This window comes from Solenopsis invicta, chromosome 6 (genome assembly GCF_016802725.1).
Source record: "Solenopsis invicta isolate M01_SB chromosome 6, UNIL_Sinv_3.0, whole genome shotgun sequence".
NCBI lineage: Eukaryota > Metazoa > Arthropoda > Insecta > Hymenoptera > Formicidae > Solenopsis > Solenopsis invicta.
The window spans coordinates 7,383,042-7,396,968 of NC_052669.1; the positions used below are offsets into that span (position 1 = coordinate 7,383,042).

The 13,927-nt window shown below is 45.1% G+C and overlaps 1 protein-coding gene across 3 annotated transcripts in view; it reads left to right on the top strand.

Moving 5' to 3' along the window:
- Positions 1–13,927, top strand: part of LOC105194235 (Krueppel homolog 1) — an 81,595-nt gene that overhangs the window by 57,997 nt on the left and 9,671 nt on the right. For 2 of the 3 annotated variants that reach the window (XM_026136316.2, XM_026136317.2), the window contains exons 5-12: positions 301–330; positions 9,173–9,332; positions 10,914–11,126; positions 11,383–11,505; positions 11,683–11,823; positions 12,292–12,486; positions 13,287–13,507; positions 13,735–13,888. In XM_026136316.2, the coding sequence (XP_025992101.1) occupies positions 301–330; positions 9,173–9,332; positions 10,914–11,126; positions 11,383–11,505; positions 11,683–11,823; positions 12,292–12,486; positions 13,287–13,507; positions 13,735–13,888 (1,237 nt within the window). The remainder of the gene's footprint in view (positions 1–300; positions 331–9,172; positions 9,333–10,913; positions 11,127–11,382; positions 11,506–11,682; positions 11,824–12,291; positions 12,487–13,286; positions 13,508–13,734; positions 13,889–13,927) is intronic. The other variant, XM_011159068.3, reaches the window with a different exon arrangement.

Consider the following 13,927-nt stretch of genomic DNA (forward strand, 5'->3'; position numbering starts at 1 on the left):
CGCGATTCTCGCTGGTCGCGTACGGATTAATCGCCTGCGATAAATGTAAATCTGTTTGCGCGTGGGATGGAGGTGGTTTTATCCGCTTATCGCGCCGTATTTTCGCCAACACGGAGCGCTAATTAATTACCGTGCTCGCGGTATTTACGCGGTGATTTTTTTTTTAATTTCTTCCGCGAGAGCGTGCACACACGATTGATATGAACAACACTCCTGAAAATCTAAACCTATGACTGACGATTTAATGGTATCACATTAATTCAAATTGATCTCCATTTCATGCTGGTCTCTTTGTCGCAGTGTTCGAAGTACCCATGGCAACGATTAAAGGTAAAATGATCGGGTCAATATATGGGAAAGCCTATGGGAATTCCTTTCGACTGTAATTTCAACTCTCGTTTCGCGCGGCGCGTTTACATGTGCATCCGTCGCATCTGTAAAATTGTGGTCTCCGATTTTCATTATCATGATCCATTCGCGCGAGACACGCACGCATCTTACACACGTACACACACCATTCACACACATACGCGCACATCCTCGCCCCTCAATTACGCAGTTTTCCCCGGCAATGCGCGAAATTATGATAGCGTTATGACGGCGCTTTCGCATTTTTCGTGCGTCTGATACACGTCACCTTTTTGATTTATTTAATTAAACGGAACGTGTAGAAATTGTACATTGCAGAATGCGGACGGAGTATCGCCGCCTGATCGATATCGCGTCGCGAAGACTGTGAAATGATTATAATCCGGCTCTCGTTCCTTTTTTTTTCTTTTCCTACGTCACGATCATGAGTGTGCAATTCATTAGTGCCTCATGCCGCGACAGTCGTAATAGCAACAGTCATGGAGATGTACGATGATGTATCACCGAAGAGCGCAGCACGAACGCTTTCGCGGCTGTCGATCGCGGCTAATTGCTGCTTCTTAATTTCGGAACGCTCCTCTAATTAAGCAAGGTTCGCTCACCACACACGCTCCTCTCTGAAATACCTCTCCCATTTCGGATTCCCGGTACCGGCCTCTTTCTTTCTCGCTCTCTCTTTTTCGTCGGTAAACATCGCCGGCTGGCGAATCTCCAGAAGGAGACTTTTCACTCTTTGTCCCTTTTGCGGCATTAAAATAGAAAAGTGGGACGCTCTTTCGCGACATAACCGCTCACGAAAGTCTGGGTTCACTCTTACGAGATTTTGTTATCATCTCGCGACTTTTTTCATTTAATCTTTCTGTATACAACGAAAAAAAAAAAAAATGTCACTTTAATCGCTCTTAAATTGTCTCTACACTCGTCGCGATTTTCACGTTAATTTGAATTACTTTTTCGACTACTTCGCGACTAATTTCAATTTTCCGATCGCGCGCCCCGATCTTACCTTCTCTCTCCACCCCGAGGCACTAATTTTTTCGACCCCGCCTCCGTGACTCTTTCCGTCTCTATTTTTTTTCTCTCCGTGTTCGATCACCAGCGCGGACACTAATGAAATCATTCCCGTGGCGTTCTCGATAGGGTGGGATTTGTACCCCCATTGTACCGACGCCCCTTCACGCTCCTTTTTTTTCCACTCGTGTAGTCGAACGCGTTCGGGGTCGATTCTGGGCCTCCTATTGGCACAACACGGAGGGTGCTCCGTCGTCAACCCTCGGTAACGTTAGGTAGATTCGCTTTTTTTTCATCTTTCTCTCTCTCTCTCTCTCCTTCATTCTCGCCTCGTTCGTCAGCGACTGATTTTCACGTACGCGTGTTACGCGCGAATTATCAGCGCGCGACTCCTGGAAGTGGATTAATAACAGGAGGTGGCGATGAAGAACGAGTCGCGGGGTGACTAGCGACGCATATTAATTCCCATCGATCGCACGCATACGTCTTTCATATATAAATTTTTTTTTCGCGCCTGGGAATGAAATGGCCACGAAGGGGATGAAAAATCATGTAACTGTTTCGTATCTCTGAACACGATTATCGCGGGAAAATTATTCTCGAGCGAAACAAAAATCTCTAGGAGTTCTCAGAGATACTTTCGATGTCTTTTATACATCCTTTGGACTTTTGCGTTGTTTGTGTTCTTCTCATCGTTCGAGAAACCGAAAGCTCCGAAAGCAGCTATGAGTCAGACGCGAACGGAGAAAGGGAATCAAGAATTTCTGGTGCCTTCCTTATCGGGAGACAAAGCGTTCTCGTCTCGAGAAAATAACGTTCGCGCGAGCGAGCGAGCGAGCGAGCGAGTCGAAGCGCGGGAGAATGTGCTCTTTCTTTCGAACAAGAGAGAAGGAGGAGATGAGCAAGCCAGTGAATATCTCTTAGCGGATTCCGCGGGCCGCGCTGGAGCCGAACGAACAGCCGAAGTATCGTACCGAAGGTTGTCTGCCGGCGAGTCTCGCGGCCTCGTCACTGCTAAAAAAGCCCAAGGAAAGACGGCGGGCGGCGAAGGAAAAAAAAAAGAAGGAACGACCGGAGGGCGGGAGAAAAGAATTGCGCACCGAGCGCAAAACGGCCTTCGGATTTTATCGCCGCCCGGAGGAAAAGAGAGGAGCTCGTACATTGTCAATTATCGGCCGCATTTTTAAATTGCAAATAACTGGCTAAATTAATTCGTAAAATCATACAAAAAAAAAATAAATGAATGAATAAATCATAAAATATCATCGACACGGCGGACGCGCAGCAGCAGAGTTGTAAACTGCATCGCTACACTACGTTGAACAGCAAAGTATAAATATATCCAAATTATAGTGACGCTAAAGTAACTGACATTTCCAGAAATAATTGTCGCGCACATAAAATGAATATATACAATTGAGAATGATCATTTCAAGTATAAAGTAAATAAATTCCCAAGGTCGCTCCGCTGTCGTCGGATACCTTCTCCTCAGATTTCTTTATAGCACTCGCATCATTTATTCGCAAAAACGCGACTAATCGTGATCGCGCGCATATTAATTATTACAATGCGACGATCGTGCGGATCGCAGACGACTTTACGCGACAGAAAGAACAATTTCGCTGAAATACAGATCTGAAAATAATTATTGAACCATTAAAAATTTTATATCGGACGTTTAAGCTGATTATTAGAATGTCAAAATTTTTTTGCAACAGCATCGTTACGCCTGAACGTCTTGCATAATAATTTTGATAGTTCAGCATAAAATTATTTTCTGATCTGTGTATCTACCTAAATTTTTAGATGCAATAAAATTTATTCTTTCCGCGCATAAAGTTTTTGTGGCATCGTTGTATAATACGAAAAAATGTATAATACAAAAAATAATACGAAAAAAAAACGTGATCTGAAAAACGCTAAAGCTACGATTTGCTCCATTTTCTCATCAATTAGCAATGAAACAAATTTTATAAAATTTTATCGACACATAGGTAAAATTATGCTACGCTAATGGAAAATATTAAAATGCAAGTTCAACTATGACTAATTAAACGCGTCGCAATGCTGCTCGATTTGATTTGATTCGTTCTTTGAATCGATACGTACGATTCATACTGATTAACGATAGAAAAATGTGACATTACCAACTTTACTCGTGTAGTCGCGCGTTATAATACACGACATGATCAATAAAGACTGATAATTATTCATAAAGAATAATCGCGCTTATTCCTAGTACTTGTCGCGTCTCGAGAAGTAATGCACTCGCACCGTTACCTGTCGGCTCGGCCTCGTCGCGCGAACGTAAATAGAGTCACGCGTATGCACAGCAATCTCTATCATATATTTATTAAAAAAAGAAGTGACGTAAACCACTCGTGCCAAACGAATTACTATCACTGCGAAATAATACATGCGCGCCGAATAAATTCGATCCTTCGCAAATGAATCATTAATAAACGGCGTATCACTTTACATCGAGTGCATTACTACGCGCTCTCGATCCAAAAATAATAAAGACGAGACAAAAAATTTCAATTGAAACATATATCCGAGTTGTTCGAGAATACATATTTGTATCGCCTAGATATTACAGGCAATAATTTATAATTCTCGATTTCCATCTTGGAAATGATAGATCGCGTAAAATATCTGTTTCGACGAAAACCCGTTGCGTCTTCACTTAAAAATCGTTAATCACGAAGTTCAAATAATCACGCGAATTAATAGTCGTTTAAGTATTAATGGGAAATATTCGCGTTTTCTCCTAATATTTGTCTCGCTTGCATCTCGAGAGAGAATAACGTAACACACAGAGCCGTGTCACTGCCTACCGGACTCGAGTCTCGCTGCGCCAATGTTAACAAGACTGTGTATACAACAACGCGTCGTAACGCAACCGGAACTAGAGTCGTGTGTCAGTCAAACACCGCTGTCGATATAGTTAACGTAATATAATATATTATATATAAATGCGCGCCAAATATCCTGTTCCTCATATTTCTAATTAATTTCGATAGAATTTTCGATAAAATTTCTAATTAATTACGATAAGCTATTATCGTGCTATTATATAAAGTGCAATATTACTGTAAACTGTATTAAATTTAATATTTTGAAGAAAAAAATTTCGATCGAGAAAGTACTTACATAAATTAATTTAATATTTTTATTAGCATTTTTGATCAAAAGCCTATGTCTCTGTTAAAAGAACGAAATTCTGTGACTTGAAAAAATCATAAATTACGATTTTCAAACATCAAGAAAATTAAATTAAATTATCGCGGAGAATGTAGCATTTTTTTCTTGAATTATTAAAATAGTATAATTCCGCTTTTCTGTAAAAGTGAAGGTTCAATAGTCGAATAATGATAATAAATTCACTATTTCCATATACCGGTTACAAAATGAAGATAAATTACACTTTTTAAATTTAGATTAAACATTAAATTTAATAATTGTTTTCAGCTAGAGAAATTAATAAATTCTTTAAGCTTTTTAATAAAAGAGAGGCTCAAATAACACGTAACTGTGCTTAACTTGATATTATCAGCTGATTATTATAGCGCGCGCACATTTACATATAAAAGCTAAAAGAAAAAAATCAACTGTAATAAAAGTCAATATTGTAAATATTAAAATGAACAACGAATCGATATTGCGTGTAAACATAAAGTTAAAAGCACAAGTTTCGCGCGATACTATTGGCCAGTATTAATAATTTATAACTGAAATTTTCAATTCAATTGAATTTTTTCAATTTTAATTGCAATCTCCAGAATACTGGACGTTAAAGTGTTGCACATATGCAGTTGTTGCGGGGCAATCTGTACATTTACACGTCGCAAATCGCGGATAATATCGTACTGATTGCGCACGGGCGTGAAAAAATCTCCCGTCTTGATTTGTTCTAATAGAGTTGCTCTACTAACGAGATCACGGCCCTCGATCAAAGATGGTCCCGTCTCTATGAACACAAAATGGCCACATCGTGGCCGACGTCACGCACCGCTACGCGTGTGCTCACACCCACTTCCTTTTTACGCCACTCCCTGACCCGGGCCCGCGCGTCAGGCCTCGAGGAACGGATAATCTATGACCGGGATCGCCGGAAAAATCGAGGAACCAATCGGCGATAGGGTGCGAAAAAATCTGAGGGAGCAAGCGTGATCGCGTCAGCCGGGCGGTCGACCAATAATACGATCGGTGCCCGGCGAACAAAGGATCCGATAAAATTTATAATTATCGGCGCTTAATCGGAGGACCATCAAATACTTAATCGCGGTTAAATCGAAAACCGATGTATAATTATTTACAGCGCAATGTTAAAAATACCGGACGTCGCTTTGTCAAACGCTGTATTCCCGCCCACGCTCTATTCACCAGTTATCGATTATCTCTGGCTATTGATTAGCGCCGCTGAAAATTTATTTAGCCAATGAAAACAAGATTATTTGCAAATTTACAAATAATTTCAATGCCCACGTATGCTTTCAATCCTCGATATAAATAAGCAAAATTGAAGGCTCTTCCCTTCCATATTCGCCTCGCTTGCGATACAATATCGAAATGTTTCGAGGCAGAAACAAAGAGTGCACGCGCAGAGTGCGATCGCAGTGAAATCTCTGTATTTCTGTCGAGGCAAAGTTGCCGGTGCAACGCAGAAAACCGGCGGCTCCAGTAGATATGCTGCTACGTAGAATCTCTTGGTGGGACCAGGAAGTATGGAATTGGGAATGGTAGCGAGAGCGGCGTGCAGCGAACAGCGCGCGCGTATAGCGAGAGAGATGAATCTGGTCATGGCGGATCATAAAGTCCCTCGGGGATTCGCCCACGCCGCGTCCACTCTCTCGGTCGAGTCGGAGAGAATAAGCTGGAGGAACGAGGAGAGAGCAAGAGAGAAAAAAGAGAGAGAAAGGAGAGCGGGAAAGATAGGGAAAGAGAGAAAGAGAGAAGCGGAGCGACCGTGGCGAACGGGATGGAGAAGAAGAGAAAGAGCGTCAGAGAAGTCGAGGCACTCGCGGCGCAAAAAGCGAGGATGCAAGCAAAAAAGGAAGAGCGCGACGAAGAAACCGGTTTTTTCCAGTTGGGCCAGGTCGGGGCGTCGAACCTAGGGACCGCAGCCTCCCTCCGAGAATAACTTACATGCAGCGGCGGCGGCGGCGGCGGCGGCGGCGGCGGCGGTACGGCCAGCGACGCCGTCCCCGTCGCCGGCTTCTCAACGCGCTCGCGGCTGCCCCAGGTTCGGGATAAAAAAGGAGATAGAAGGCATAAGTATGCCGGCGGTCGGCCACCCACTCTCGAGTTTATCGCGGGACAAGAGTGGAGCCGAGCCAAGCGACAAGAAACACGCGCGAGAACACGCGTGTACGCGGACGATGAAACGGAGCCGGGAGGAAAACCGGAAGGAAGAAACTCTGAAATGGATGCGACGAGGCGATTATCGTCTCATTGGCATAACCCTCCCCCTCCCCTTTCCCACATCCCTCGCGGTATGCCGTCCCGCTTGTTTATGAGCGAGAAGAGTCGGCAGAAAATCAGGATTGCACTGGCATCTGGCGCGTCGTTAAAAATGTTGAGGAAAGGAGGAAGTACGAAGAGGCTTTAGATGAGCATGTATGTACATATAAAGAAGACATCCCTCTCTTTCTCTCTCTTTCGACGTAAGCAGAAAAAGCCTGTAAAGACGAGTACGCAAAAATTAAGATGCGAAAAGCGAAGAATCATGACAATAATAGAGAAGAAGTGGAAGACGTGTGAGAAAAAGGCGACGATGTCAGAAAAATTCCGAGGTCATTGCCGTCAGAACTTGTTTCAGCCTTTTTCCGCGCCGTGTCCGCGTTGCCTCAACCGCGTTTGCGATTGTCCCAGGTCCGGAATAAAAAGGAAGACAGAGAAAGTTCCCGGGCGAAATATGTGGGAGGGAACGAGGGGGAGAGGCGAAAAAGTAAGGGGAAAAGAAGAAGAAATCGTGAATCGGAGAAGCAAGAACAGGAAGGAAGAGAGAGGAACGGGGGACCCCGAAACTCTTTGGGGTCATTGCCGTCCGGTCTCGTTTTAGCCCGTTCCTGCCCGTTCACAACCTTCTCCTTCTTTCGCGCCTTTTTCTTTTTCTTCCTCTCCTACTGCCGTTTTAAGCACTCTTTCGAGCGAGGCACGGCCGCCGCCATGTTTTTCCTCGCGAGCGCGTGTACACCTACCGCCTTGTATGCGTGCAAGCAACCTTCGCGTGTTCGGATAGAAAAAGAGGAAAAGAAAAAAGAGAGACGGATAAGAAGGGGGGACGGAATAAACAAAAAAAAAAAGACACGAGAATAATGCGATTGGTGCGAATTGGTTCCTTACCGCGTGACGAGTTCAGGAGAATGAAGGGGAAAAAAATCATTCTATCTGGCATTGAGGACGTCGAATTTCACTTATAATTTCATTTTAATCCTTAATTTCACTTTAATATGGTCGTTGATAGCACAGCAAATTCGATGAGATAGATCTTGTTTAACGTTAACACACGCAAAACGGAGAAAAAAAAGAAAGAAAGAAAAGGAATGCAGATGCGAACCGAAGATGTGCTAGCAACGACCATGGTAGTTAAAACTGATGTATGGTACAAGCTAGTCATTCCATGCTTCGCATTCCCGTTCATGGGTGAGGTCGCACGGGGTCGATCGGAGGTCCAAGGTCGATGAAAGTGCTCGCTTTGTTTTCGCAACGCAACGTCTGGCATCGGCCTTTCGATACCGTATAACGTGCACATACGCGAGACGAGGTCGATGCCGACAGCATTAGTCGATTAAATCCCTAATCGCGATTAAGGATTAATCCGCTCCGATCGTTCTCTGGACCCCACGCTTCCACATATTTGTCTGTCTAGGCTTCGCTTCAAGTTCCCTAATCATTGTACCCTCCCCCTTCCCCCGCCCTACACCCGAACCGAGTGCTCTGATCTGGCGTTAAAGACAATGTTTTTCATCGGTCAAGACACATCCTACATCTCTATTTTTGCATTCGTATATCACAAAGTTTCAAGATAACAAAATTAAAATCTGTAAAAACAAACGTATTTGAGAAAAGCGTAACATGGGCACAATGTATCCTCACAGCGATACAGTTGGAAATTACGAACGTAATTCCAATACTATCGGGATTTACGCCTTACTCCTGTCCCGTAATGTTTCCAAGAGCTAGCTATGAATTTTCCAAGTATCTTCGTCGACGATTCACTCGCCGCAATCTAGCCATTTGCCAAATGTACGATATAATTCTTTTAAAACAAATATGAAAACTCGATTATTAATTTATTAATTACAACGTACATATCGCACAAAGATATTTCATATTAAATAAAAATATAAAAGATAAAATATTTTTCGTTCGATAAGCAGTGAATGATAAATTGCGGCAGTAAATGGATCATGATTGAAAGAAGATATCGGCAAGATATCGGCAAGATATCGGCTCGAAAGAGAAAATTTCGCCTATTGTTTTCTGTTTCGTTATCTCGATTCTTTTCGATCGCACTTGACCGACTAGAAACCCAGCCAGGGCGCGATACCACAAAGTTCCTACCAGACACACTCGACATGAATTCCCTGTGCAAAGGAGTAGTCTGTGGTGGCGGCGGTTTATTGGTGCCTTAACTCTCACTGGTCAATCGTTCTGTTCTGTGCCCTGCCTGTCCTGCGCTTCTGGTTCGCAACTCTGTGGTGGTATTCTCTGGGTCGGCTCTCTACTACCGGTGCGCCGCGTGTGCCTGCTTCCGGTACTTCTTCTTCCGGGCCCCCAAAAAAGGAGTTGCAACAGCGTGTTGTGTTCCAGCAACACGCCGCCCTGATCGGCGGCCCGAACGCAACCAGCTGTCCAGTATGCCACAAGCTCTTCCTCGGCGGCGAGGCGTTGATGGAGCACATGAAGCACACCCACAAGGACCCGAACGCTTCCGGAGTTGCCAGTAAGTATTGAAAAATCGCGTATCAACCGCCCTCTCGGCCGGTCGTCTATGTCTCTCTCCTTTCCCCGCGCGTTGCTTATACCATTTCTCTCCATTCGCGCACCTACTAATCTTCCGTTAACCATAATCGATCGATTAATTGAAATCCAGCCGCAGAGTCTCGTGAGCGCGGAGTGCATCGTTGCATGAAGCGAGCTTGAGAACGAAACCTTGACCGTGTCGTTCCTTACCAACTAATCAAGCAACTTAACTTGCCAAATCTTGCTCGCGCTCGCGCGCCTTAACTTAACTTTCCGTAGGAAAGACCTGACTCTGTTCTCTGGCTCTAACCATTTAATAACAATTAACCAGAATCTTTAATCAGGATCCTCGCGAGGAGCCCCTTAAGGGTTCCAAGAAAGAGAAAGTGAGAGACCGACATAGACACGAGAGCGGCGATGTTAATCGTGAGTAAGACTAAGAGAGAGGTAGAGCAACCGCTCGTCGAGACACGAAGGGTGGTTCGTTCTTTAGCCTTTAAGTACGTTTCGCATCCATCCCAAAAAACTTGCTTTGGCGCGGGCGATATGCACACATTGTCCTTGTTCACTTCTTCGTACTACTGTTTTCGCCTGGGCGGGAAAGGCGTGTTGTAGCATTTGGCACACTCGTCGACTAATACTTGGGTACTACTCGCTAATACATATACACGGTGCTTCGAGGGTGTCTCGTTCAACCTCTATGCGTGCCTTGACACATGCGTGGCGCGATACGTGTGCAGACTCGTGGACGTACAGAGAACAAAAGTCAACCTACTCTGCTTCTTCGTTCAACTTTAAAGCGAGGAATCGGTGTTTTATTCTCGATTGTGAGTGTCGACACGAGTGAGGGTCTGTCACAGTGATCGACATGGTCGGCATTTGAAATGTGAACGCTAACGGATCGCGTCTGTTGCGAATACATGTCGAGCTTGTAATGTTATCGTTATTCAAAGCGCAAGAAGACATGTAGATCGAGTTAAAAAAAAAAAATCGGTTAAGATTGACAAGACGAACGATATTCTTTCATCGTTTCTACTTGTGGTGTAACAATTACGCGGACGATAATTTTTTCGATATAAATGGACCTTTACGAAGAGTCTTTTAAGAATTTATTTATTTTTTCTCTGTACGTTCGCGTACGTGCAACGCGCGCGAGTACGTCTGCGAGTGCATCCTGGCTTTTTGGGCCAGCGACCTTGCTCGTGAAAGGGAGTTAGCAGCGCGGTGGCGACGGCGCCGGCCGACGAGTACTCTGCGTGCCCGAGGTCAGTGCTCTCTCCTCTGGTCCTTGGCTATCCGCGTCCGTAAGGTCTCCCTTCGCCTTCGAGGTCGACCGGAATCTGTGCGTACGTACGCGCGCGCGTGCACGCGAGTGCGTGAGCAATAAGGTGGGGGAGGAAAAAAAAGAGAGAAAGAGAGAGAGAGAAAGAGAGAGAGAGAGAGAAAGATATGTGAGAAAACATGAGGATGGTGGAGGAGTTGGGTGAGGAGGAGGCGGCTTTCGTTCCTTGGGACGCTTTATCCTGCTTGGCATTGACCTTGAAATTGTGTCGCCCTATTGTTCCCTCCGCTGACTGCACAACCTCCGTTGCCGGGGTTTACCTAGCGAAGCGACGGACCGCCAACCACCCGTGCCCAGTGTGCGGGAAGCACTACGTCAACGAGGGTAGCCTTAGGAAGCATCTGGCCTGCCATCCTGAGACCAGTCAACTTAGCACGAGCCTCAGGATGTGGCCGTGCTCGGTGTGCCAAGCCGTCTTCACTCACGAGAGCGGTAAGTATTTAGCCCAGTCGAGTAAACGCGAATCGGCGGGCCAATCGGGGCCCGACGGTAGCTCCGAGTTCCAAGTTGAAAGTATACATACACAGTTCAGTTCCATTCTGTGCTGTAAACTTATGATTTTCGTTCTGTGGAGTATAACGTACGTTTACACCAAGTGCTACTTATCGTCCGTATATATATATAATACGCGCGACCATACGATCGTCTTTCTATACTGTGACCACGTTCGTTTTCCTCTGATGTTAAGGTCTCCTGAGCCACATGGAGCATATGAGGATGGATCCGAAGCATCAATTCGCGGCGCAGTACGTGCTGAGTCGCGCGGCCGCCGAGAGGCGGGAAAGGGAGATTCTCGCGAGTTCGAGTTTAGGTATAACAAGCAGACGTTTTACGTTTTTTCTTCCAACACGTTATAATGTTAAGAAATCGAGTAGTGCGTGGCTGTCGAAACTCGTATCGCGCGTTGTCATTAGAAAATACGACATTGCACGACGCCGATGGCACACCGAGCGATGTTGCTCTAACGTAACGACCTTACGCTGTACAGGAGCGGGTTTAGGCGTGTTGGGAGGAAGTCAATCTGGAGGACCGCAAAATTTGCAACAACCACCAATGTGCCCGTCACCGTCGGCCCATTCGGACAGCAGTAGCGGCAACGGAAGACTATCTTCGGCCGGTAGTGAACCTGGTACGCTACGATACTTGTTCTACGTCTACTTACAAACGAACGCCCACCAAGTATCTAGATATAATAGATATAATATTGTCGCATTTGCCCGAGCACAGTTTGTAACCTCGCCGTTATTCACCTTTTTTTCTCTGATTTCGTTAATGACATAACACTGTTGTGAAGTATCATTAGTGAACTTATTGTAGTACACGTAAGCTAGAATATATGAATATATATGCTTGAGTCGAAATAAAATATTTACGAATTTCTGGTCTGAGTATAATAATTCTCTCATGTGAACGGCGCTAACTACGGTCTGCTCTCTTACGAGCGGCTTCCATTTCGGGATGTCGCCTTTTTTTAACGCTCTAGCGTGCCAATTTATCGTATCCGACGCGGAATGATGATATGCTACCTAGTTAGGCTAGTAAAATGTGCGTGAACATCCCTGCCCGTATGTCACCCTGTACATACTGACGAGAGCAGATTTTTGCGCAGGCACCGGTCTACTGAACAACAACAACAATAATAACAATAACAATATGGCGTCGCCGGGACCGAGCGGCAACAAGCTCAGCGAGATACTGAGAACGGGAAGTCAACCGGGTTCGGCACAGCAATATCACGACGAGATGCAGTCGCAGCAACAACGCATGGCTGTCATGGCCGCCGTGTCAGCGGGTAAGAACGACTAAATAAATTACGACGTAATAAAATCATGTTTAACAACAACCAGTCGTGTCGATCTAGCGGATCGATCAAGCGTGCGACGCGCGCAAACCTCCGAGGACTGCGTTCTTATCACTTATCAACGAGAAATTGCGCGAGAGGGGAAAGCCCGATAGCTTCGTTCCAATTATTACCGATAAAACTTGATTTACAATGTTGTTTCTCCGCTCGAACGATGTTGCGTTCGCGTTACCCGCTTTTCTCGTGTCTTCGACGAAAACCCAAGCGAACGCGATTACAAGTACGTTCGACGCGGCTGCATTTGTTGCCGAGAGAAACGACGTTCCTACATTGCAGAACTGCACGATGCACAATTATCGATACCTCGTGTGATATTACCGCGAGTTAATTTAGTAAAATTTGTCGCGCGCGTAGTTTCTTTCGCGGAACGCTGGAAGTCGTAATTCGCCGAGAAACTCGTCGAAGAAACGGCAATAGGAAAAACAAATATCGGAATTCCTTACCGCCACCGCTCTCCTCTTTCTCCCTCTTCCCACGATCAAAGTTAGCACAGGACGTGTTTGCGAGCAGCCCTCCTTGACACGTGTTCCGCAGATCGTGACTCAATCGCAATAGTCCGAGATTCTGAAACAAATCGTATATAAAATGATTAAAATTTAAATTTGCAAAAAGAGACGTATGTTTACGCATCTCTCATTTAGAGAGAATTCAAGAAGCGTGATTATTCTTTACGAGTAAACTTTAGTTTTTACGATAAACGAAAACGTCAATGAAAGCGATATTTCTGTTAGGATTGCAAAATTCGGTATCGCCTAATCTCTCGCCGGTCGACATGGCATCGTTGGCGGCGGCTATGAGAATGGGCAATAACGGTGACATGAGCGGCGGTAATCAAGGATCGACGGGACCCCAACAGCAGGGAGTGCAAGCGAGCGGACCGGAGCAGGCTCTGAGGATGCATCAGGCGGAAGCTCTGCTCCGTTCCCAAGCCGAAGCTGCCCTGAGACTAGCGGTAAGAATGGAATCTGATTCTTCGTATAGACTATTAATCGCAAAGTAAACGCGAACGACTCTATCATTTACAATCACTGTTTGAAAAGTATGTTGTAAAGATAGAAAAAAATTTTAAGAATAAATTATTCTTGCTCAACGAAGAAACAATTCGAAATAAAAAGGAAAACTGAACGTTTCTCAATCTCTGTTTCTGCCTTTCAACTCTTTCTCACTCTTTGCACACAGGTATCACAAGCAGCGGCAGCCGCGGCAAGTTCCGCGGTGGGTGGCGACGTGAGGCATCATTTGGGACAGCACAACGGAGGTAGTACCTCCGGCATGCCGGGTCACCATACGAATCAACAAATGTCCCAACAGGATACGCTAACGCCGGATCTCGGTAAGTAATACGGAAATGATCAGCGGCACGCTATCGTGC